This window comes from Sciurus carolinensis, chromosome 10 (assembly GCF_902686445.1).
Source record: "Sciurus carolinensis chromosome 10, mSciCar1.2, whole genome shotgun sequence".
NCBI lineage: Eukaryota > Metazoa > Chordata > Mammalia > Rodentia > Sciuridae > Sciurus > Sciurus carolinensis.
In genome coordinates, this window is record NC_062222.1 from 101798656 (window position 1) to 101823355 (window position 24700).

Consider the following 24700-nt stretch of genomic DNA (forward strand, 5'->3'; position numbering starts at 1 on the left):
CTCTAGTGTTAATTACATTTCTACTTTTTGACACTCATATTCCACTGCTATGTGGTCTAAAAAATCCTAAAGTTTGAATATTTATCTTATAATGAATCTAGAGTCACATGTTGTTTTAAAATTTTGAATCAAATAGGTGTACATAGAAAGCATTTTCTATGCTTCTATCATTCTAAGAGGGGAAGAAAAAGGCAACTGGTTTCTATTAGAAAAATAAGTTCTACTCTGGTTTATAGTCTCCCTGAACAAGTGCAATAAAACTGGGATATTGAAAATGAAACGTGTGATCTTAAACTTTACACGATGAACCAAAGTAAGGTAAAGATAAATCAGAAGCATTTTCTTTAAAATAAAATTCAGGTTGCTGTCAATAAAATGTTAAGTCTCTGTTTCTTAAAATTAATAGAAGCAGTTGTTCCAAAATGTCTATTCTGAGACACCAAAAAGGAAACGGAATTTTTCAAAAATGAAATAGCCTGAAGAAAAGAGAATATATTTGCTCAAAAACTGATCACTTGATGCCATTTACTCAGCTTACTGAATTTTATAATCAAGTGATATTTTAATTAAAAAGGTTTAGGATTCATTAACGTTTTGCACTTTTAACAAAATACTTGATTTAAATAGTTCCTTTTAAAATTTAATTTCCTAATTTATATTAGAATAATAATATAGATTTATAGTTGTATTTTATAAATTTTTATTTAACTTCATGTTATAATTTTGGAATTTATATTGGAAATGGATTAAATATTTAGTTCCATTAATTTCTTATATGAAATGTGAAAACTGTAACTTAATCTTATAATTCAATAACTACCCTCTCTTTGCTTTTAGTTTTTGTGTCACATACCTATAGATTTTTGCCTAGTGCAATTATTAGATGCCACCACTGAGGTAGAGAAATGAATTGTACGAAAAGAAAATTATGCATTTTCAGTTAGAATTGCAATAGAGGTGTATTTTTAAAGATACAAAACTTACTAGAAAAATAAATACAATCTTATGCTCTGCTTTAAACATCTCTATTGATGCAAGTTTTGCTGTATTAAGCATAAACTGAGCTGTCTAACCAAATGATTCAATAGTAGTGCTCATTCATGTTCTGTCTGAAATCTACTGTCTTTTTGCCAAAATTTCCAGCTTATTATTTTACTTGATAAGTAACTCAGTAGCCTTCAATATTAATTTATCTAGTTTATAGGAACCAAACAAGGATAATAATATGGCAGGATTCAAAGAAACAACTTTGGAAACCAGGTACTAAATGTTTACTGAAAGCGTTCCAAGTTCTGAAGAGCATATTTAGAATTGCAAATAATTTATCTTGTCCCCTGTTTAAGGCTTTTGTATTTCAAGACTACTGCTAAGTACTGGGTTGAATACTGAGGTGATTTTTCCCAGCAATATACACAAAAGAACAGAACTTGTCCTTCCATTGATGTGTAACATGTCATTGCACTCTTGATGTTGAAGGTAAAGGAGTACCTGACGTTGGGGGATTTCTGCTGATCCACATTTTTAAAGTAAGCCAGCTTAACTATAACACAAGCGTGGGACAGCATTATACATCAGGTGACCTTGAGGACAGTAGAGCAAGAATAGTTTCAATTGTCAAGTGATCTAATTGCTTTCTTAAGTCTCAAAATAGTTAATTCCTTTTACAATTTCAGTATGTTTTAGAATCCTGAATAAGTTTCATCCTTTCATTTCAGTGAGGGGAAAATTATGCATTTTTATGTGTCTCATGACCACAGATCCTCAGGAGCAATTTTGAGGCAACTTCTTTCACTTCCCTGTGCAGTGTGGTTGTCCCTCAGTATCTGCAGGTGATTAGTTCAAGAACCCTCCAAAGACACCAAAATTTGTGAATGCTCAAGTCCCTTATATAAAATGGTATAGATAGTATTTGCACATAACTTGCATATATTCTCCTTTAGTTTCAAAAGTCATTTCTAGATGTTAAGTATTTAAGCAAAAGTAAAACCAACCATCAAAAAAATTTTTAGCAGCTATTAAATTCCAGATAGTCTTAAAAATTAAAAGGTCCACACATTATTTATGCATATGTATATTGGCATTACTATTTGAAAGGGATGTTCATAATATCAAACATTTAAATTCTTATTTGATGATTTTATTTCTAATAATTTATTCTAAAATCAATCTTGTAAGTATAGGCAAAGGTGAATATTTGGAATGTTAACTGCTGCTATTTTGTTATAGACAAACATTGGAATCAACCTACATGTGCATCAATAGTAGATTGGTTAATGAATACTATGTGGTTTCAAAAGAATACAGCATGTGCTATTAATAAAGGAGGGCCATGTAGTGTTCACAGTGTAAGGAGCTTTACTCTGGCATTAGGCCATAGGTATACAATTGTCAGCTCTGCCATCTGTTTACTGGGTAACCACAGGCAAGCTATTTATTCTGTTATTGCTTCAATTTTTTCATCTCCAAAATGAGGAGTAATAATAAAGCCACAGAATTGTTGAGAGGATCAAATAAGATAAAACAAGTTAGTGTTTTAGTATTTGTCATATATAAAATAGTTAGCCTGTTTTAGCAGATCAACAACACATAGAACAATGTGTAAAGACTAAAAAATAAGGTTATGTATGCAGGAATTGTAGAAAAAGTTTGGCAAGGATGCCCAAACAAGATTAACAGTGGTTAAATCTACACATCTGAAATGGGAGGAATGCAGTTTTTCATTATATAATTTTGCTATTTTTCCCTTGTATGCTCAAGTATTGTATAATTTAGAAAATTATTAAGGAAAAATATTCATACCTCTAATGAGGAACTCAAACAATTCAATCATAAAAAATCAAGTCACCTGATTAAAAAAAAAAATGAACTGAGGCCCTGAGTAGATTTTTCTCAAAAGAAAATACAGAAATGACTAACAGTTATAAGAAAAGCTGCTCAATTTCACTAACCATGTGGGAAATGCAATTAGAATCACAATGAGATATTACCTCACACCTGTACCAATGATAATTATCTTTTTTTTTTTTTTTTTTTTTTTTTTTTGTGGTGCTGGGGATTGAACCCAGGGCCTTGTGCATGTAAGGTAAGCACTCTACCAACTGAGCTATTTCCCCAGCTCCTCCAATGATAATTATCAAAAAGAAAAAACATATCAAGTGTTGTTATTTTAGTTAGCTTTTCATCACTGTGACCAAAATACCTGACAAGAACAACTTAGGTGAAGGGAAGTTTATTTTGGTTCATGGTTTTAGAAATTGAGCCAAGTTGGTTGACCAAGCTCATGGTTGTGGGTCCAAGATGTGGCAGCACATCATGGTAGAAGGGGATGGTGGAGGAGTGCCACTCCGTTCTTAGCAGCAAGGAAACAGAGACAGAGGAGACAGAAGGACAAGGCACAATCCTCAAGGGTATGCCCTCAGCACCCTACCTCCTCCAGCCTTTGCCCACCAGCTGGCCCAGAGTTAACACCCAACACAGCAGTCCTTTCAAATTAGGATGGACTGATTATGTTACAACTATCCTAAGCTAATTGTTTTACCTCTGATTACTCCTGCAATATTAACACAGGACTCTTATTCTATCATCAAGCGTTCTCTTTAGAGGGAATTTCCTTATCTTTTTTAAAATAGCACAGTTTGGGGAAGGTTTTCATTTCTTTTACTTTAAGTGATCACAGTAGTTTTAAAAGTAATTAATAATCAGGTGAAATAATCATTTTTTTTCAATGCCACTGAATCTAATTCTTCTTCCCTTCCTCTACACCCTGACTTTGAAAAAAATGATAACTAATTGCTAAAAGAAAGAAAATCACTAAGCATGCAAATTGGGTGCTGCTGGAACTTCAGCATTTCCATTTTCATTTGTACCTTCCGTGATGCTTGACATTGCTCTAGATTACCTTAGATCTATTTCTCTGAACACTTCCAACACACAATCATTCCATATGCACATCATTGGCATACACTCCTGTCACCTCAAATTTTCATTAGAGGGGCGCCCTTCCTTTTTGAAAAGAAAAGTAGAGGCTACCTGATTTGAATTTGATGTATGTACTGTTCTCTTTGCTTGCTTCCTTTGATAGCATCAGGTGACTACTTTTTATTTAAATTAAAAATTCAGCAGCTTTTTTTTTTTTTGGTACCTGGGATTTGCCCTGGGGGCACTTAACCTCTGAGCTACATCCTGAACTCTTTATTTTTTAACTTTGAGACAGGGCCTCACTAAGTTGCTGAGGCTGATGTCAAACTTGTGATTCTCCTGCCTCAGCTTCCCAAGCTGCTGAGATTATAGACATGTGCCACCATGCCATGGTCAGAAGTTTTTCTCAAAATATAAATTGCCTAAGAGAAAAATCAACTATTTCAAGAAGAATAGGATATTTTATATAAAAAAGTAAATAGTTCTGATATCTAAGACTTTTAAATCTTTGATATAGTGTAACTAGATTTGTTTGAGTGATGGAATGACTTCCAAAGGAAAGTGTTGGTGGAGATTGAATAAGAATGCAGACAGAACAAAATGATACTGTCTTTTCCCCATCTTTATTTTCTAGAATCCTTCATAAACTTCAGTGCATAAAAATTTTTGCAATATGTTGAAAAAATTCCTCTTACAATTTTTATTCTTTCTAAATAGTAAATGATCATTGTCTGTTATTTTATTTTATGGTGTTGCTATATTTCAGGATTATAATGGACAAGAAAAGAGGAGAAGAATCAAACCAGCTGGATAAATTTTACTATACTTTTATTCCTGCTTAAAGTTACTCTTAGTTTTCAGCTGTTGAAAATTTTACATCATATACATTAGAATTCTAACACCTCATGATGTTCAAATGCATGTCAGCAGAGGAAATGACTAAAATAACTGTAATAATTTGGATTTTTATTACCTCTGAATACTTTTAGTAACTTCCCTGCTAGCTAATCATGTTCCATGCCAAATCTCTCTTAATCCAAATTCTCCTCTTGAAATATTCACTTACAATTTAATGCTTTTTTATGAAGGAGGAGTATAAATTAATGATAATATATATTCAAAAATGATTGTACTTTTGATATTTATCTGGAATTTGGTTTATATCAGAGAACCATCTGCAACTGAATTGATACAAGAGCAGGAACAAGACCAGCAGTGGCTGATGGTACAGTCCAACTGGACAAGCCTCAACGGAACCACTTTGCATCAACTGCTGGTTCACAGGTGAGAGCTCTTTCATAAGAGGTATGTGGAGTCACATTATGAAGCAAGAGTTTATCATCAGGACCTTTCTTCAATTCATTTAATTTATATTTTAATTTAAGATAATCCAAATTAATTTATCTTTTAATTGAAGATAATCCAAATTTGTCACATCAATAAAGAGTTTCCATAGAATGGCTATTGGCCTTTACATTTCAGTATCATTTGATTTTATTTCTTTTTTTGTAGAATAGGTTTATTTTTCCTTTGAGCTAACTACATATTTTTTTAATCATAAAGACAGAAACTATCATGGTGAAAATAAGGAACTTGAGTTCTAATCTTAGAGTTTTTTTTTCATATTCTGCATTCCCTACTAATGCTATATGAAATTAATCAGCAGAGAAAATTGAAGTAATAATAGCTAAAAACTTGGAGAGTCTGAGAAAAGAATAGACATAAAACAAAGTTTTAATCAAGTAGCCTTGAGAATGCACTTAAGTCTCCCTCCCATAGCCAGAAATGGTGGCATCTTATAAAGAGAGCTGTCTCTGTTGTCCATGGGTGGACTGTAGAAGGAAGATAAATTGAGGAAATTTTCTCTTACATTATAGGCATACATCTAGATAATCTCACATACATTTCTCATTTAATCCTCACCCAAGATTTAAAACCTAGTGATAATTTTCCAATTTTTACAAATAAGAAAACTAGGGTTTAGAATGTTCACGTAACATGCGATAACTCACAACCCACAGATAGTGATAGTTTCTGAATTTAAACTGTTTTTCTGACTCCAAAGCTTATAATAAGTGCTAGAGAAATCACTTCTCCAAAATTTTCAGAAAAGAAAATTAAAGCCTATTTCTCCTTAGCATATCTTAAGATTTTCCTTACCACCCAGAATTCTATAACCCATATTTCTGAATATTTGTCAAGTGAAGCATTTTTTCCAAAACAATGACCTGAATCTTTCAAGAGAGCCATGTTTCTGTAGACTTAGAAGGCCAGAAAAGGTCTTTCAGGTCAAATAAATGAATAAGTAACTCACACTAAATTGGGAGTTTGTGGACCTGATTCTAGTTCTGATGTACTAGATGTGGGATCTTACATAACCACAGTTAATTGTGAAGAGTTAAAATGGATATTCTTTGGTAACTTTTCCTATACCTAAAAGCTATAATTTTTTAATCTAAAATATATAACAGCTAATTAGTGAGTATTTCCTCTACACAAGGTTCAGTTCTAGGTTCTGAGGGGATGTTGAAGTGAATGATAGGAAACAAGATTCTGATCGCAAGGAACATGTGTAATTTGGGTGATCAGAGTGCGTGTACAATGGTGCACATAAATTCAGATATTAGGGCATACTACAAGTTAAGGATAAAAAGACAGAGAATAAAGAGAGAACTTTAGATTGTGGGAGGGTGGAAAGCAAATTAGTGTTTCCTGTATTATATAATTATCAATAATTAAATGTGCCCCCAGGCAATTTAGGAAAAAATGAAAAATAGAGGAAACATGCAAAGATGAGTGTGGAGACCACAAAATAAGAGATGAATCTTTGTTTACTTTGGGAGATCTAAGTTTCTTAGCACATCTCAGCATTTTGGGGAGTTTATTTTCTTTCTAATTTACATTGTGGCAGGAAAAGAACTTGGTGATCAAAAATTTACCTACCCCAAACTGAATTAGTTTGTGCACCACATTGAGAGATTCTGAAACAGCAGTCCATATTTTTGCCTTTAAAGTTTCACTGAGATTTTTAGAAAGTTCTTCCTTTCTGAACTCACATATCCTATTAGTTCTCCCTACTGATTCTGATCATGCCATGTGGAATTATCTGGAATACATTTAATCTCCTTCTCTCAGGACATTTCTTTGTGTATCCAAAATTTAATAATAAGCCAATCCCCTCAAACCAAAGACTGAATGTTTTTGCTGATATGTGGAAGGTAAACCACTTTAAAGGGGCAGGAAGGGGAAGAATAGAAGTTCAGTAGATTTAGACAAAGGGGAATGAAGAGAAGGGGGGAGGAATAGAAATGGGAAAGACAGTAGAATGAATCTAACATAATTTTCCTATGTACATGTATGAAAATACTTAAATGAATCCCACCATTGTGTACACCCACAAGAATGGGGGCCTTATCAGAATAAGGTACATTCCATGCTTGTATAATTTTATCAAAATGGATTATAACTAAAAAGAACTGAAAAAATTTAACTTTGACCATCATAAGATTTTTTTATCAGTCTAAATATTCTGTTCCTTTACCTCTTCTTTAAATTTTGAAGTAATATTTTATTCCTCTCAGACTGTCAACTTTTTGGGAGAACACACGCTCTCAGTAACTGTAAACATCTGACATGCCCCTCGTGCCATACACATTTTGAGAAATCAGTCTTATTCTTCCCACCCCTTACCTACCTTAGGAAACATGGTTTAAGTCAACATCATGGATGATAGTCAGCCAAGATCATGTAGGAAACTTTTTCCCAGGATATGAAATTATATGATGATATGAACAAACAATTGCAAATAAAATACATAATCTCCTATACCCCTTCCCTCAAAGTGATTTCTAACCCCCTCTTGCCTTGAGTATTCTTTCACTAAGAATAACTATTGCTCAAAGTATTGTCTTTCCCTGGTACAAAAATTTGAAGTGAATAGTAAGTATGTAACTTAATATTATACCATTTTATTTTTCCAAATGTAGGCAGTCTTGTCCAAGCAGAAAAAAGATCTCTCTTCTGTGTACTAAACAAGGTGAGTGAATTGGTGCCCAGCAGTAGGATATGAACCTAATTTACCTCAGTTGGCTCAAGGGAAGAGTAAGCATTATCTGGGTTTGGAGTTACAAACTGTCTTCTGCTCTTTGATAAGACTGTGGGCGCCGCCCTGCTGCTCGCTTGAACAAGAGGATCCTTGGGGGTCGGACAAGTCGCCCTGGAAGGTGGCCTTGGCAGTGCTCTCTGCAGAGTGAACCCAGTGGACACATTTGTGGCTGTGTTCTCATTGCCAGGAAGTGGGTTCTGACAGTTGCCCACTGTTTCGAGGGGTAAGCGGCACTTTTATTTTTTTACCTTTTCATTTTATGTTATTTTACTTTGCCTGGGTCTGATCATTTTTGTAACAATTAATTACAATGTAGATGCTTTGGAAATTATTTCTATACTGAGTTGTTTTAGTCAATTTTTTTTTTTTTGCTGCTGAGACTAAAAGATCTGACCAAAACAATTGTAGAGGAGGAATAGTTAATTTTGGGGCTCAAGGTTTCAGAGGTTTTAATCCTCAGAGAGCAGATTCCATTCCTTAGGGCTCAAGGTGAGGCAGAACATCATGGTGGAAGAGTGAGGCAGATGGAATTGGCTCACATGATGATCAGAAAGCAGAGAGAGAGACTCCACTTGCCAGATACAAAATATATATCCTAAAGGCACACCCCCAGTGACCCACCTCCTCCAGCCACACCCTACTCACCTCCAGTCACCACTCAATTCCATCAAGAGAATAATTCACTGATTGGGTTAAGGTTCTCGTAACTCAATCATATCTCTTCTAAACCTTCTTGTATTGTCACACATGAGCCATTTGGCGACACCTCACATCTAAAACATAACAGTTTGGAGAATAATGACAAGAAAAAAACTTCCAGACATGTTCAATACAATTTTTTCTAGATATTTTCCAAGTCAAATTCATGAAGGTGATACCAGAAGATATGAATGACTGTGTGTGTGTGGGGAGGGTGGATTTGGGGGGGAAGGGAGAAAAGGAGAGAGAGAGAGAGAGAGAGAGAGAGAGAGAGAGAGAGAGAGAGAGAGAGAAATAGATTAATTGATCAATTCGCGATTTTAAGGAATTGGCTCATGTAATTGTAATGAGTAAGGCAACAGGCTGAGCCTTAGGAGAAATATAAAGGCAGTTGGCTTCTGGCAAATTCTTTTTTGCTTAGAGGAGATCAGTGTTCTATTAAAGTCTCCAGCTGATTATGAGACCCACCCATATTATAGAAGATAGTCTGCTTTATTCAAATCCTACCATTTTAAACATCGATCTCACTCAAAAACACCTTCACAGAAACATCCAGAATAATATTTGACCAAATATTTGGGTACCGTGGTCTGGCCAAGTTGATTCATAAAGTTAGCCATCCCAATATACCTATAGGGAGCACAAGAATAGGACCAAGGGGAAGCCTTCCTCAACCTGAAAAACACCACTGCAAAGGTCTGCATCTGTTCCAGCTATCTATTGCTGTGTAATTTAGAAGCAAAAAATTCCAAACCCTAAAACAAAAGACAAAATAATAACAAAAACAACAGCGACAATCACCCAAATATTTATTTTGCTCACAGAAGATTCTGGTGGGTCAGATGTTCAGACTGAAAATAGCAGGTGCAGTTTGTCACTGTTCGGCAACATCTGGGGCCTCAGCTGGAAGGTTCTAAGGCGGGGGCTGAACTTCTGAAGTCTGGCAGTGGAAAAAGTCTTGCCTGGGACCTCATTTCCTTTCCATATGGGCTCACGTCATGGTGGCTGGCATCTTCCAGAGCCAGTTTCCCAAAAAGTGAGCTAGGAGGAGCTGTGTGACCTTTTAAAACTCAGCCTCCAAAGACACACAATATTAGTATTGCTATGTGTTTTGTTAGAGCTATCACAAGCCCCACTGAATTCAAAGGGAGTGAGGAGTGTCAAAGAACTCAAGAACAGATTTTAAAAACTACCACATCTAGAAGAAAAAGTAGGTCCAAATCTTCAACTTGTTGGCTTAGGATCATACTTCCTTAACAGGACTCCCATAGCACAATAAATAAAAGCAAGGATCAATAACTGGGATAGAGTCAAACTAAATAGCTTTCTCTCAGCAAAGGAAACTATCAGCAGTGCGAAGAGAGAGCCTACAGAGTAGGAGAATATCTTTGCCACTCATACTTCAGATAGAGCGCTAATTTCCTGGTTATATAAAGAACTCAAAAAACTCTACACCAAGAATACAAATAATCCAATCAACAAATGGGCTAAGGGTATGAACAGACATTTCACAGAAGAAGATCTACAAGCAATCAACAGATATATGAAAAAATGTTCAACATCTTTAGTAATAAGAGAAATGCAAATCAAAACTACCCTAATATTTCATCTCACCCCAATTAGAATGGTGATTATCAAGAACACAAGCAACAATAGGTGTTGGCAAGGATGTGGTGAAAAAGGAACACTCATACATTGCTGGTGGGGTTGCAAATTAGTGCAGCCACTCTGCAAAGCAGTATGGAGATTCCTCAGAAAGCTTGGAATGGGACCACCATTTGACCCAGCTATCCCACTCCTTGGCCTATATCCAAAGGACTTATAATTAGCATACTACAGAGATACAGCCACATGAATGTTCATAGCTGCTCAATTCACAATAGCCAGATGTGGAACCAACCTAGGTGTCCTTCAATGGATGAATGGATAAAGAAACTGTGGTATATATATACAATGGAATATTACTCAGCTATAAAGAATAATAAAATTATGGCATTTGCAGGCAAATGTATGAAATTGGAGAATATCATGCTAAGTGAGATAAGCCAGTCTCAAAAATCCAAAGGGCGAATGACCTCACTGATAAGCGGATGATGACACATAATGGGGGGTGGGAGGGGGGCAAGAATGGAGGAAGGAGGGACTGTATAGAGGGAAAAGAGGGGTGGGAGGGATGGGGGGGAGGAAAAAGTAACAGAATGAATCAAACATCATTACCTTATGTAAATGTATGATTATGCAAATGGTATGCTGTTATTCCATGTACAAACAGAAACAACATGTATCCCATTTGTTTACAATAAAAATAAATTAAAACAAACAAAAAACTACCACATCACCCAAACCACACTTTTTATTCAATTTTTTTAATAGTTTAAAATAATATTAAATAATAGCAAAAATGTAAGGGAAAAATAATCCATAGTTCCATTACTTATTTAATTGATTATTTCTACTTTATAGAAATAAAGTGGTTTATTCTAGGAAAAAAAAATGCAATTTCACTTCTTTTTTTTTTTTTTGCCTGTTGACCTAATATTATTTTTGCTGAGCTTTGTCACTTATTGCATAGCCGTAGGGTAATTCATTAACTTCTCTGAGCCACCATCTCCTCTTCAGTGAAATGAGGACCTTTACAGTCCCCACCTCACAGGGTTGGTATGGGCATGAAGTGAGATGTCAATGTAAGGTCTTAAGAATCAGGCCTAACATCAACCAGTAAGATCCTGATGAAGCTGAACTTTTCTTTTTAAAAAAAAATTGCTAAAAGCGTTCTGCATTTCCCCTTAGCATTGTGGCATGACTATTTTTGTCTTTTGCTAGCACTGTTAATCTCTTCCAACACTTTCTCTCCTTGACTTCCTCATCATCCTGAAGATACTGCATTATAGCTTCATGAATGTTCCTCCACAACTATAAACTCATGCCTTGTTCACAGGGTGTCATTGCTTATTTTTATAATTTGAAGGCATACACTATACTTCAGCGGGTTGCTTTTCTCATGTGGCAATGTATCATGGGTATCCCTCCAGGTCGGTTGACATGGTTCCACTCATTCTTTTTGAAAGCTAAATGATATTTTATAATATTGATGTACCATAACTTTTTCTGTTACTCGCCAGTTGATGAACATTTGGGTTAGTTTCAGTTTGCCATTTTTTTGAAAAAAAATATTGCAATAACCCTTCTTATTTGAAGCTGCTCATCTGCTGGTACTTCTGTTTCTAGAGGACAGAGACCCAGAACATACATTTAGTTAGCTCTCTATGGGGATTAAAGAGATAGATACTTGCTTTGTTCCTTGAGGTACTAACCTTGTGAGCAAACAGACTTTAAACAAATAATCAAAATATATGAGATAAGTGATTAGAAATGGAAATGTGTACAGACAGTTACTTGGTTGTTCTTTGGGAAAATAATATATAAGAATCAAACCAGTACCTTCTCTTGAGAACTTTTAATGCGTAAGACTCAGAATAATTGGAAGAGTCTGCACAGTGTGTCAGGAAATAAACTACAGTCTTATTGCTCAGGAAGGGGCCAGCCAGATGTTCCCAGATGTCTTTTCCAGTTCTGATTTGTAACTCCATGATAAGCATGGAGTTATACTAGTAAAAGCCCATTCATCAAAAGGTAATTACCTGAATGAATCCAACAGATTTTTAAGGGGATAATACTCTATGTGCTAGTTAACCAAGTTCGTATGCCACTTTTGTCATTTCCAAATGTGGTATCAAAATTTCCTCTTTTGCTGACAGTTCTGTGAAGTTAAGGAGGAACCTTGCAATAAAGAAGAAATATGTGTTTATAATTAAGGAAATGGATACAATATCAAAGGCATTGATGACATTTCATGGAACACTAAACATAATGGAACTATCAAGAGGGGCTTGCCTATCCATATGAAGTTAGAAATAGCCCATCTTCAAAATAGCCTGTGCTCAAATGTGTACTAATAGGCCCAATTCTATTTTATAATCTCTCCAGTGGCACTGTAAGCATTTCAGAACTTTTAATTATAAGACTTACTCTCTGCTGGGGCCATCAATTGCTGCAGTTAATGAGATTTACTTCATATCCAGATCTCATGCTTTGGCAAGGCCCAGCATGACCCATCTGTAGGTCTTTTTCAGCCTGTCTCTTTTAATTATATTGGAGGGGAAAAAAGACAATTTGGTTTGCTCTTTCATGGAGAGGTATTTAAAAATACCAAATGAAAATTAAAAGTATGAGATACTAAGTTGAGCAGATCAAGTCCCATATGTTTCAATGCCAATTCAACTTTGAAAGTTCTAAGGAAGAAAGACTTGGACTGCCAGGGGTAATTTAACAATCATTTTTTTCTGCTGTCTTATACCTCTAAAAGATGGGAGGATGAACTTCTTGGGTAGGAGCACAACTAGTAATGATCAGAAGCATTTAATTCCTTTACAGGAAGCCTTTATGAAAAATTGTCTTCACCCATGTCTTGAGTTCTACCATACCAGCTCTTCAATAGAACAAGATTTTGGGTTACTTGGAAGCATTTCTTCCCATCTCAGTCCATCAATCTCCTTCTCACCTCTTTTCTTTTCCCAGTCAACCTGGTTCCATTCACTAGATCATCACTTTAGTTTTACCAGCACCTTGAATGTTTTTTCTCCCCGGATCTTTCTGCGAGACACAGGAGGCAGATGGCCAACATGAAGAGTACATTTTCTGATCTGATATTCATGCTCTTCAGACTTAGAAGAACATTACTGAAAATGCATGTTAGTGCCATGCCTAACTTTCAACATCGATTGAACCCTTAAAATTACTTGGTAATCTTACCCAAGAGAGCTCCCTCTTTTATTCACAGAAAAGAAATCGTTGTCAATGTTTACTCACCTTCCTGATCAGTCTTTTAATACCATCAGAAAAGGAAATGGGAGGTTTGGTCTGTCTTTATTCTACTAAGGCCATATTGTGTGTGTGTTTATGACTACCTTTTAATTTTCTAGGTGGTTATGAACTGTACTCGTCATTCAAAATTTGTCTTTGCATCTTATCTACTTAAGAGGATTTGATCTAGTTCCATCAGTAATAATGTCCACTAAAACAGAAATTCTCCACTAGGATCCATATTCCCCTGGAGTGTTGTTTTTCAACATCACTGGAGAATGAGAACATGTGTTTTAAAAATTTCCTAGGAGACTTTGACCTGGCCCCATGCTCCCCTCTACTCTGCCTCTATGGAATTATTCTCTGCTATCTTCTCTTAGCCAGTGCCAAATGTCAGAGTCTAGGATATGGCCAGTAGTTGGCTTCTAGAAACTGGGAGCTCCTCTCTAGCTTCTAATGGTTTCAAAAAAAAAAAAAAAAAAACTTTAGACAAATTAAATTTTGAGTTTAATTTTGAGCAAAGCATAATTCTTGAATTGGGGATTCTTCGGTTCAGGCTTACTTTCTTCCAATATCGCCATTCCCCGTTCATGTACCATGAACCTACACAGCTGTTCACTGTTGGAGAACATTGTATACCTGACTGCTGACTGAGCTCATGTCAAGTGCATGATCATGAATCTCAAATGAGCATCTAATACAATGAATACTTCCAATATATTTCTATAGGGAAGTCACTTTTCTACCCCAAGAGACAACTATACATTGGCCTCTTTCTCCAAATCTCCCTCACCATCTACATTTTCACCTCATCTTTCGTGGATAACAGAAACCATCATATCTTTCACCTCTCCCACCCTAATTAAAAAAAAAACTATCCTTGGCTCCATTCCCTGCTCTGTTTTGAGTTATGGGAGAGACATATCCCTGCTCCTTTTTAGGAACGTCTTTTCAAAGACTTCAATCCCCAAATCATCATTTATATTTCCTCTCCGTTTCTGCATTTATGATAGATCATTTCCTTCATCTATTGTCTTAACATCATTACTTAAACTATCTTAACTTTGCTTCTGTGTTCAATTCTTGCTCCGTTTTAGCTACTATTCATGGTAGAACTTCTAAAAGAGTTTCCTACAGTGATTGTCTCAACTTTCCTACCTCTCATTTTCTCCTAACACTCTGGTTGGGATCTCATCAAAGACAATATAGAAATGGCACTTACCAAAGTCGCTATTAATCTTCATCTTGACAAATCCAATGGTGAATTTTCAGTTTTCAACTCACTGGAACCCTCCCCAGGATGGTCACTGCATCCTTCTTGAATACTTCTTCACTTTTCTTCTAATATGACAAATCATCTTTTTGCTTTATTCCCATTTCGGTGGTCTACCATTTTCTTTCTCTTTTTCAAGCTTCTCCTTTTTTAGCTCACCGAATTCTCCAGGACCCAGTTCATGGCTTCATTTACCTACCTGCATTTGCTCATCTAATTACATGGTTTCAGATACCTGTTCATATTTGAGCAAATACGAATATCAAGTATTGACTGATTATCATATTTGACTATCACGTATTTGTTAATGACTCACTTTTATATCTCCATCCCAGCTTAGATATCCCCCTGATGACTATTACTACCACCAACTTCAAACATGTATTTCCTTACTTAGAAGACATGTCTATTTAAGTGCGTGATAAGCATCCTACTTTACATGGTCAAAATAAAACTATTGAGGGCTGGGGTTATGGCTCAGTGGTAAAGTGCTTGCCTATCATGCATGAGGCACCAGGTTTGATCCTCAGCACCACATAAAAATAAATAAAATAAAGGTATTGTGTTCGTCTACAATTAAATAATAAAAAAAATTTTAAAAACTGTAGATATATTTTTTCTCTCATTAGTCAAATAATTATATGCTTCACCAACTTCCCCATCTCAGTGAATATTTTGTTACCTGACTAATCAGTCCCTTCTTTTTTCTTAGTATTCATATCTTTAGTCTTGCAGTAGTTGGGGCTATAGTGTTCTGAAAGTAGAAATGCTAACTGATCCACAGATGGTCAGGGATCTCTCACCAACTCCTCCCATAAGTTCAACATTTCAATGTATTAAACATATATATATATATATTTAAAATCATATAGAAGATGAATCTTCTGGATATTGTCTGAAGATCATTGCCCTTGGAGGGAAAAACTGGAAGGAAAGGAGCTTTAAATAATTCTGCTTTGTTTTAATTTTCTTCTAAAATTAAATTATCTGCCATAGAGATATATTTTCCTTGTTTTCTTTTTGCACATTATTTCACCAGGAAGTCACTTGGTACACTTGGTACAATTTCGTGCCACTCTTTGTGATTCATTTTTCAATTTCATAGCTATGGGAGCCTTATGTAGTCACATTTACTGTGTAGGTGATTCTTCATTTATTTACTTAGTATAGTCATTTGTGTTGGCAGTGTAGAAATTTGGTACATGACACTCTGATTTCTTTTGAGCTGTACTTACTTTAAGAGTCTCTGGACACATTGCCATATCTGCATTTTTTTTTCAAAACATTCTGAAATCTGATTCTGAAAGGTCCAGGATATGTATTTGCCTAAGCCCTTCTCTTGTTTTTCTGGACCCTGAAATAGCACAATTATCCACTTTGTTTATCACTGATGGTTAATACTCATCACACCTAGAGATGAGCTCAGCAAAGAGAATACATCCTCTTACCATCTGCCATCATGTCACTCACCAGTGAGTCTCCCCATCCTGCATGCATTTCCATTTAGGACCAGCACCTAGTTCCTGTGTCAATAGCTATGGATCCTACTCTTTGTTTTACAGAAGTTTAGTAGAAAAGGTATGATCGAGAGGCTCAATAACCAGCATTCTGGTCCATTACCAACTCTTACTATCTCTGTACAAAGATTCCAGGTTATTGCATTAGTTTACTTGTTGTAGACATTTAAAAAAAAATCTAACATTTAAAACTGTTTGCTTTGAATGCAATCTAAAATTTCAGCTTTCCTTCAAGGACAGGTCACTCTGAACATCAGGCTATGACAGCAATTAGGAGGAGCTGAGAAGCAGATGACTGTCAGGATGAGCAAGGCCTGAGGTCTGACACAATCACTGTTTACTGATACACAGGACCATCATGCGTTTATTTTGCAACCACTATTCTAAAGCCTGTTCACCTTGTCCGTTATAGATAATTCCTTTAAAATTCCAAGAACAGATCACAATATTAAAAGCAAGATATTATTGATTTGTAGAATAGCAGTGATGTTATAGTTTGGTATTTCTTCACTTAGTGCAGTTTTGTTAACCTTCAGACTATCTCCAAATCACCATTTAGTTATGCTGCTTCTTAAGTAGGTCTTGTGAAATAGGATGACTTCTATCATGTGTTAATTATGAATCTTTCCTTTGTTACATAGGAAAATGTTAAATATAAGAACAAACTAAACCAGAAAGGGTCAAGGAAGGAAAATTTTGTGCTCCTGAAATAAAGATAGAAAATCTCTAAATTTGGGTATCTGGAACTGAGGATGTAGTTAAGTGGTAGAGTACTTGCCTAGTATGCATAAGGTCCAGCACCTTTGATCCCCAGCACCATACACACAAACAAAAAGAATAAACTTTTTTTTATTAGGAAATTTGGCTAGCTGAAAGTGAAGATACAACATTTAATATCTCAACTACAGTTGTACGTGGCAAATTGCAAACCAAAGTGACAGGTTATTGCATCCAGACATTCTGCCTACAATTTTATATAAATTTCTTGGGATGCAATAGTGCATCTGAGATGTGTAAATAGCTAGGTTTTAGTTTTGGAGTTGATAATTGAAGAATTTAGAGTTAAAATCATACTATCTCAAAATTATCTATGAGGTATATACATATAAAACAATAGCATAGACGTTAGGCAAATGAGATCTTAAATGTGAATTTTAGGGAATGAACTATATCTGGAGCAAGAGTGGAAGGAAAAAGATGTTCCCTAATATCTTTCTTAGCCACTTTAATTGTGCTTGTGAATTGTTGCCTGGATTTACCTGGATTTGCTTACTCACTCTGAAAGCACTAAGATATTTGCAGAAACTCCTTTTCCAGTTCTCCTTGCTCCTGTTTTGAGGCCTGATAGCCAGGTGGGGGAAGTATTCCCCTTCCTGCTGAGTTGTTTTAGCTATGTATCTGACTTTTTTCTTTATAGTCTAATTTACCTCTTTTTACCAAAATGGCCATTCATTCATCTCCTGTTCCTGGGTATTTCTCCACTGGGTATTCCTGACCAGATATGAAATTGATGTCTCAAATTGTCTTGTCTTGTTTTGTCTTTTCTTTTCCTCTCTCTCTCCTTCCTCCCTCCCTTCCTTCTTTCCTTCCTCCCTCCCTCCCTCCCTCCCTTCCTTCCTTCCTTCCTTCCTTCCTTTCCTTCTTTTCTTTTCCTTCCTTCCTCCTTCCTTCCTTCCTTCCTTCCTTCCTTCCTTCCTTCCTTCCTTCCTTCCTTCCTTCCTTCCTTCCTCTTTCTTTCTTTCTTCCTACTTACAGACAGGGCTGTCTCTGCTTTACTTCTGACTCACTCTCCCTAGCACATACTTAATATAACAATATGCAATATATGCACATCTCTTCACTTCAGTCAACCCTTTCAAACAACAGGCTGTTTTCCATGTTTTTTTCCCCATACTTGTGAAAAAAAAGTTTAAAAAGTTTATTTTTCACTTCATATTCATAACAAAAAGGAAAAAAAAGTATCACTGAATACAAAAAACTATGTAATTTCCTGTACACTTTTTTATCTTCTTGCTTTTGGTGGCTATTAATGCCACAAGGACAGTAGTTTATGTAGTAAGAGGTTATTGAATACAAATGAATAACATTTCACAGCTTTGTTGACACTCATTATTTATTAGTATAAGTAAATTAAGCCCAATCCGGTAATTAAGTCTGGAAATTTTGTTGTTGTTTTATATTGTTACAAATAATTGAGAATGTGCAATGGTTTAAGATATTGCTTATGATTTAAGTAGATTAATGAGTTTTTGTCACAACCCCAACTTAATAGCTCTGGTTCAAGAGCAAGAAATTATTAAATAGGCAAAATTTGAAATAAGTTATTGCTTGATTTTAGATGTCTTAAGTAATAGAACCACAAGTGAATATTGAATTTCTTGAATGGCCATGAACTTACTCCTTTAGTCTAAAAAAACCTAAAGGAACAGGGGAAGAAAGAAAGAAGGAAAGAAGGGAAGAAGGAAGGAATCAAAAGAGAAAAGAAGATGGAAGGAAGGAGAAAAAAACATGTTGAAAGATAATCTGGTAACATTATTTTGCAATGCTCACAAGATAGCAGTTCCTGAAATACATTATAATTTTTTATTTAATCATTCATCTGCACTCAATTCTGCAATTGGTATATTTCTTTTTTTAAATTTATTTTTATTATAAACAAATGGGATACATGTTGTTTCTGTTTGTACATGGAGTAATGGCATATCATTTGAGTAATCATACATTTACATAGGGTAATGGTGTTTGATTCATTCTGTTATGTTTTCCTTCCACCCCAACCCTCCCACCCCTCTTTTTCCCTCTATACAGTCCCTCCTTCCTCCATTCTTGCCCCCTCCCATCCCCCAATTATGTGTCATCATCCGCTTATCAGCAAGATCATTTGTCCTTTGTTTTTTTGAGATTGGCTTAACTCACTTAGCATGATATTCTCCAATTTCATCCATTTTCCTGCAAATGCCATAATTTTATTTTTTTATAGTTGACTAATATTCCATTGTGTGTGTGTGTGTGTGTATATATATATATACATCACGGTTTCTTTCTTTCTTTTTTTTTAATTTTTATTATTATTGCATACAAATGGGATACATGTTGTTTCTCTATTTGTACATGGAGTCAAGGCATACCATTTGTGTAATCATACATTTACATAGGGCAATGATGTTTGATTCATTATTTTTTTATCCCTTCCCCCCCACCCCTCCCACCCCTCTTTTCCCTCTATACAGTCCTTCTTTCCTTCATTCTTACCACACTCCTTATCCCTAACCCTAAACCTAACCCTAAACTTAATGCTAACCCCTCCCACCCCCCAATATATGTCCTCATCCGCTTATCAGCGAGATCATTCGTCCTTTAGTTTTTTGAGATTGGCTTATCTCACTTAGCATGATATTCTCCAATTTCATCCATTTGCCTGCAAATGCCATAATTTTATCATTCTTTATTGCGGAGTAATATTCCATTGTATATATATGCCACAGTTTCTTTATCATTCATCAACTGAAGGGCATCTAGGTTGGTTGCACAGTCTGGCTATTGTGAATTGAGCAGCTATGAACATTGATGTGGCTGTATCTCTGTAGTATGCTGATTTTAAGTCTTTGGGTATAGGCCAAGGAGTGGGATAGCTGGGTCAAATGGTGGTTCCATTCCAAGTTTTCTAAGGAATCTCCACACTGCTTTCCAGAGTGACTGCACTAATTTGCAACCCCACCAGCAATGTATGAGTGTACCTTTTTCTCCACATCCTCTCCAACACCTATTGTTGCTTGTATTCTTGATACTCACCATTCTAATTGGGGCGAGATGGAATTTTAGTGTAGTTTTGATTTGCTTCTCTCTTATTACTAAAGATGTTGAACATTTTTTCATATATTTGTTGATTGCTTTTAGATCTTCTTCTGTGAAGTGTTCGTTCATATCCTTGCCCATTTGTTGATTGGATTATTTGTATTCTTGGTGTAGAGTTTTTTGAGTTCTTTATAGATTCTGAAAATTAGTGCTTTATCTGAGGTATGAGTGGCAAAGATTTTCTCCCACTCTGTAGGCTCTCTCTTCGCACTGCTGATAGTTTCTTTTGCTGAGAGAAAGCTATTTAGTTTGAATCTGTCCAGTTATTGATTCTTGCTTTTATTTCTTGTGCTATAGAAGTCCTGTTAAGGAAATCTGATCCTAAGTCAACAAGTTGAAGATATGGACCTACTTTTTCTTCCATAAGATGCAGGGTTTCTGGTCTGATTTCAAGGTCCTTGATCCATTTTGAGTTGAGTTTTGTGCAAGGTGAGAGATAGAGGTTTAGTTTCATTCTGTTGCATATGGATTTCCAGTTTTCCCAGCACCATTTGTTGAAGAGGCTATCTTTTCTCCATTGCATATTTTTGGCACCTTTGTCTAGTATGAGAAAATTGTATTTATTTGGGTTCGTGTCCATGTCCTCTATTCTGTTCCATTGATCTACCTGTCTATTTTGGTACCAATACCATTCCGTTTTTGTTACTATTGCTTTGTAGTATAGCTGAAGTTCTGTTATCGCGATACCCCCTGTTTCATTCTTCCTGCTAAGGATTGCTTTAGCTATTCTGGGTTTCTTATTCTTCCAGATGAATTTCATGATTGCTTGTTCTATTTCTGTAAGGTACATCATTGGGATTTTAATTGGAATTGCATTGAATCTGTATAGCACTTTTGGTAGTATGGCCATTTTGATAATATTAATTCTGCCTATACAAGAACATAGGAGATCTTTCCATCTTCTAAGGTCTTCCTCAATTTCTTTCTTCAATGTTTTGTAGGTTTCATTGTACAGATCTTTCACCTCTTTGGTTAGATCGATTCCCAAGTATTTTATTTTTTTGAGGCTATTGCAAATGGAGTTGTTTTCCTCATTTCCCTTTCAGATGTTTCATCACTTGCGCATAAAAATGCTTTAGATTTATGCGTGTTGATTTTATAGCCTACTATTTTGTTGAATTCAGTGATGAGGTCTAGAAGTTTTCTGGAGGAGTTTTTTGGAACCTCTAAATATGGAATCATGTCATCAGGAAATAGTGACAGCTTAAGTTCCTCTTTTCCTATTTGTATCCCTTTAATTTCTTTAGTCTATCTAATTGCTCTGGCTAGAGTTTCGAGGACAATGTTGAATAGAAGTGGTGAAAGAGGACATCCCTGTCTTCTTCCAGTTTTTAAAGGAAATTGTTTCAGTTTTTCTCCATTAAGAATGATGTTGGCCATGGGCTTAGCATAAATAGCCTTTACAATGTTCAGGTATGTTCTTACTATCCCTATTTTTTTTCTAGTGTTTTGAGCATGAAGGGGTGTTGTATTTTGTCAAATGCTTTTTCTGCGTCAATTGAAATAACCATATGATTCTTATCCTTAAGTCTATTGACATGATGGATTACATTTATTGATTTTCGGATGTTAAACCATCCTTGCATTCCAGGGATGAACCCCACTTGATCGTGGTGCACAATTTTCTTAATATGTTTTTGGATACAGTTTGCCAGTATTTTGTTAAGGATCTTTGCATCTATATTCATCAAGGATATTGGTCTAAAATTTTCTTTCCTTGATGTGTCTTTGCCTGGTTTGGGTATGAGGGTGATATTAGCTTCATAGAATGAGTTTGGTAGGGTACCCTCCTTTTCAATTTCCTGGGATACTTTGAGAAATATTGGAATGAGTTCTTCTTTGAAGGTCTTGTAGAACTCAGCTGAGAATCTGTCTGGTCCTGGGCTTTTCTTGGATGGTAGGTTTTTAATGGCTTCTTCTATTTCATTGCTTGATATTGATCTGTTTAAATCGTGTATGTCCTCCTGGTTCAGTTTGGGAGGAGCATATGTCTCAAGAAATTTGTCAGTGTCTTTGGTAGTTTCTATTTTGTTGGAATACAGATTTTCAAAGTAGCTTCTCATTATGTTATGTATCTCAGTGGTGTCTGTCATGATATTTCCTTTTTCATCACGAATTTTAGTAATTTGAATTTTCTCTCTCCTTCTCTTTGTTAGTGTGGCTAAGGGTTTGTCTATTTTGTTTACTTTTTCAAAGAACCAACTTTTTGTTTTGTCAATTTTTTGAATTGTTTCTTTTGTTTCAGTTTCTTTGATTTCAGCTCTGATTTTAATTGTTTCCTGTCTTCTACTACTTTTGCTGTTATTCTGTTCTTCTTTTTCTAGGGCTTGAGCTGTAATGTTGGGTCTTTTAGTTGTTGACTTTTCATTCTTTTCTGGAATGTGCTCCATGCAATGAATTTTCTTCTTAGTACCACTTTCATAGTGTCCCAGAGATTTTGATATTTTGTATCGTCGTTCTCATTGACCTCTAAGAATTTTTTTATCTCCTCCCTGATGTTTTCTGTTATCCATGTTTCATTCAATAGCATATTATTTACTCTTCAGGTGTTGGAGTAATTTCTGTTTTTTATTTTGTCATTGATTTCTATTCTCAGTCCATTATGATCTGATAGAACACAAAGCAGTATCTCTATTTTTTTGCATTTCCTAAGGGCTGCTTTGTGGCATAACATATGGTCTTTTTTCAAGAAGGTTCCATGTGCTGCTGAGAAGAAGTGAATCTGCTTGTTCATGGATGGAATTTTCTATATATGTCTATTAAGTCTAGGTTATTGATTGTATTATTGAATTCTATGGTTTCTTTGATTGGTTTTTCTTTGGAATATCTATCTAGTGGTGACAGTGGTGTGTTAAAGTTACCAGAATTATTGTGTTGTGGTCTATGTGATTCCTGAAATTGAGAGGGATTTGTTTGATGTACAGGGAGGCACCATTGTTTGGGGCATAAATATTTACTATTGTTATGTCTTTCTGATTTATGGTTCCTTTAAGCAGTATGAAATGTCCTTCTTTATCCCTTCTGACTAACTTTGGCTTGAAGTCCACTTTATCTGATATAAGGATGGAAACCCCTTCTTTTTTACTGAGTCCATGTATGTGGTAGGTTTTTTCCCATCCTTTCACCTTTAGTCTGTGGATGTCTTTTTCTATGAGATGAGTCTCTTGCAGGCAGCATATTGTTGGGTCTTTCTTTTTAATCCATTCTTCCAGTCTATGTCTTTTGATTGATGAGTTTAGGCCATTAACATTCAGGGTTTATTATTGAGATATGATTTGTATTCCCAGTCATTTGGCTTATTTTTGGTTTTTAACTTGGCTCAGTTTCTCCTTTGAGTGGTTTTTCTCTAAGGTAGTTCCTCCCTTTTCTGACCTACATGTTGTTTTTCATTTCCTCCTCATGGAATATTTTGTTGAGAACATTCTGTAGCGCAGGCTTTCTATTTGTAGATTCATTCAACTTTTGTTTATCATGGAAGGATTTTATTTCATCTTCAAATCCGAAGGTTAGTTTTGCTGAGTATAGGATTCTTGGTTGGCAATCATGTTCTTTCAGAGCTTGAAATATGTTTTTCCAGGCCCTTCTAGCTTTTAGAGTCTGGGTTGAGAAGTCGGCTGCTATCTGTATTGGTTTCCCCCTATATGTAATCTGATGCTTTTCTCTCATGACCTTCAAAATCCTATCTTTATTTTGAATGTTAGGCATTTTCATTATAATGTGCCTTGGTGTGGATCTGTTGTGCTTTTGTGCATTTGGTGTTCTGTAAGCCTCTTGTATTTGATTTTCCATTTCATTCTTCAGGCTTGGGAAATTTTCTGATATTATTTCATTGAATAGGTTGTTCATTCCTTTCGTTTGTATCTCTGTGCCTTCCTCAATCCCAATAATTCTTAAATTTGGTGTTTTCATGATGTCCCACAGTTCTTGGAGATTCTGTTCATGATTTCTTACCATCTTCTCTGTTTGGGCAACTTTATTTTCAAGATTCAATATTTTGTCTTCATTGTCTGAGGTTCTGTCTTCCAAGTGGTCTATTCTTTTGGTGATGCTTTCCATTGAGTTTTTTATTTGGTTTATTGTCTCCTTCATTTCAAGGATTTCCTTTTTTTTTTTTTGAGAATCTCTATCTCTTTGTTGAAATGATCTTTTGCTTCCTGCAGTTGCTCTTTTAACTGCTTAATGATATTATCATTCATTGCCTGCATTTGCTCTCTTATCTCATCCTTTGCTTTGTGAATCATCTTAAACATGTATAATCTGAAGTCCTTTTCTGACATTTCTTCTACCATACTGTCATTGGATTCTATTAATATAGAATCTAGATTTGGTTGGATCATTTTCTTCCCTTATTTTTTCATGTTGTTCATGTATCTTCCCCTCTAGCAGTCGATCTGGGGTATTGCAGATTTCCCCCTATAGGCTTATAGTGGCCCTATAGGTTTCCAAAACCTTTTCTTTAAGGGGAGATCA

At 35.5% G+C, this 24700-nt stretch overlaps 1 protein-coding gene across 1 annotated transcript in view; it reads left to right on the forward strand.

Annotated features, from left to right (window-relative positions):
* Positions 1-24700, forward strand: part of Corin (corin, serine peptidase) — a 283207-nt gene that overhangs the window by 247504 nt on the left and 11003 nt on the right. Inside the window, 3 exon segments of the mRNA XM_047567531.1 lie at positions 5086-5202; positions 7905-7954; positions 8072-8246. Of these exon segments, the coding sequence (XP_047423487.1) occupies positions 5086-5202; positions 7905-7954; positions 8072-8246 (342 nt within the window).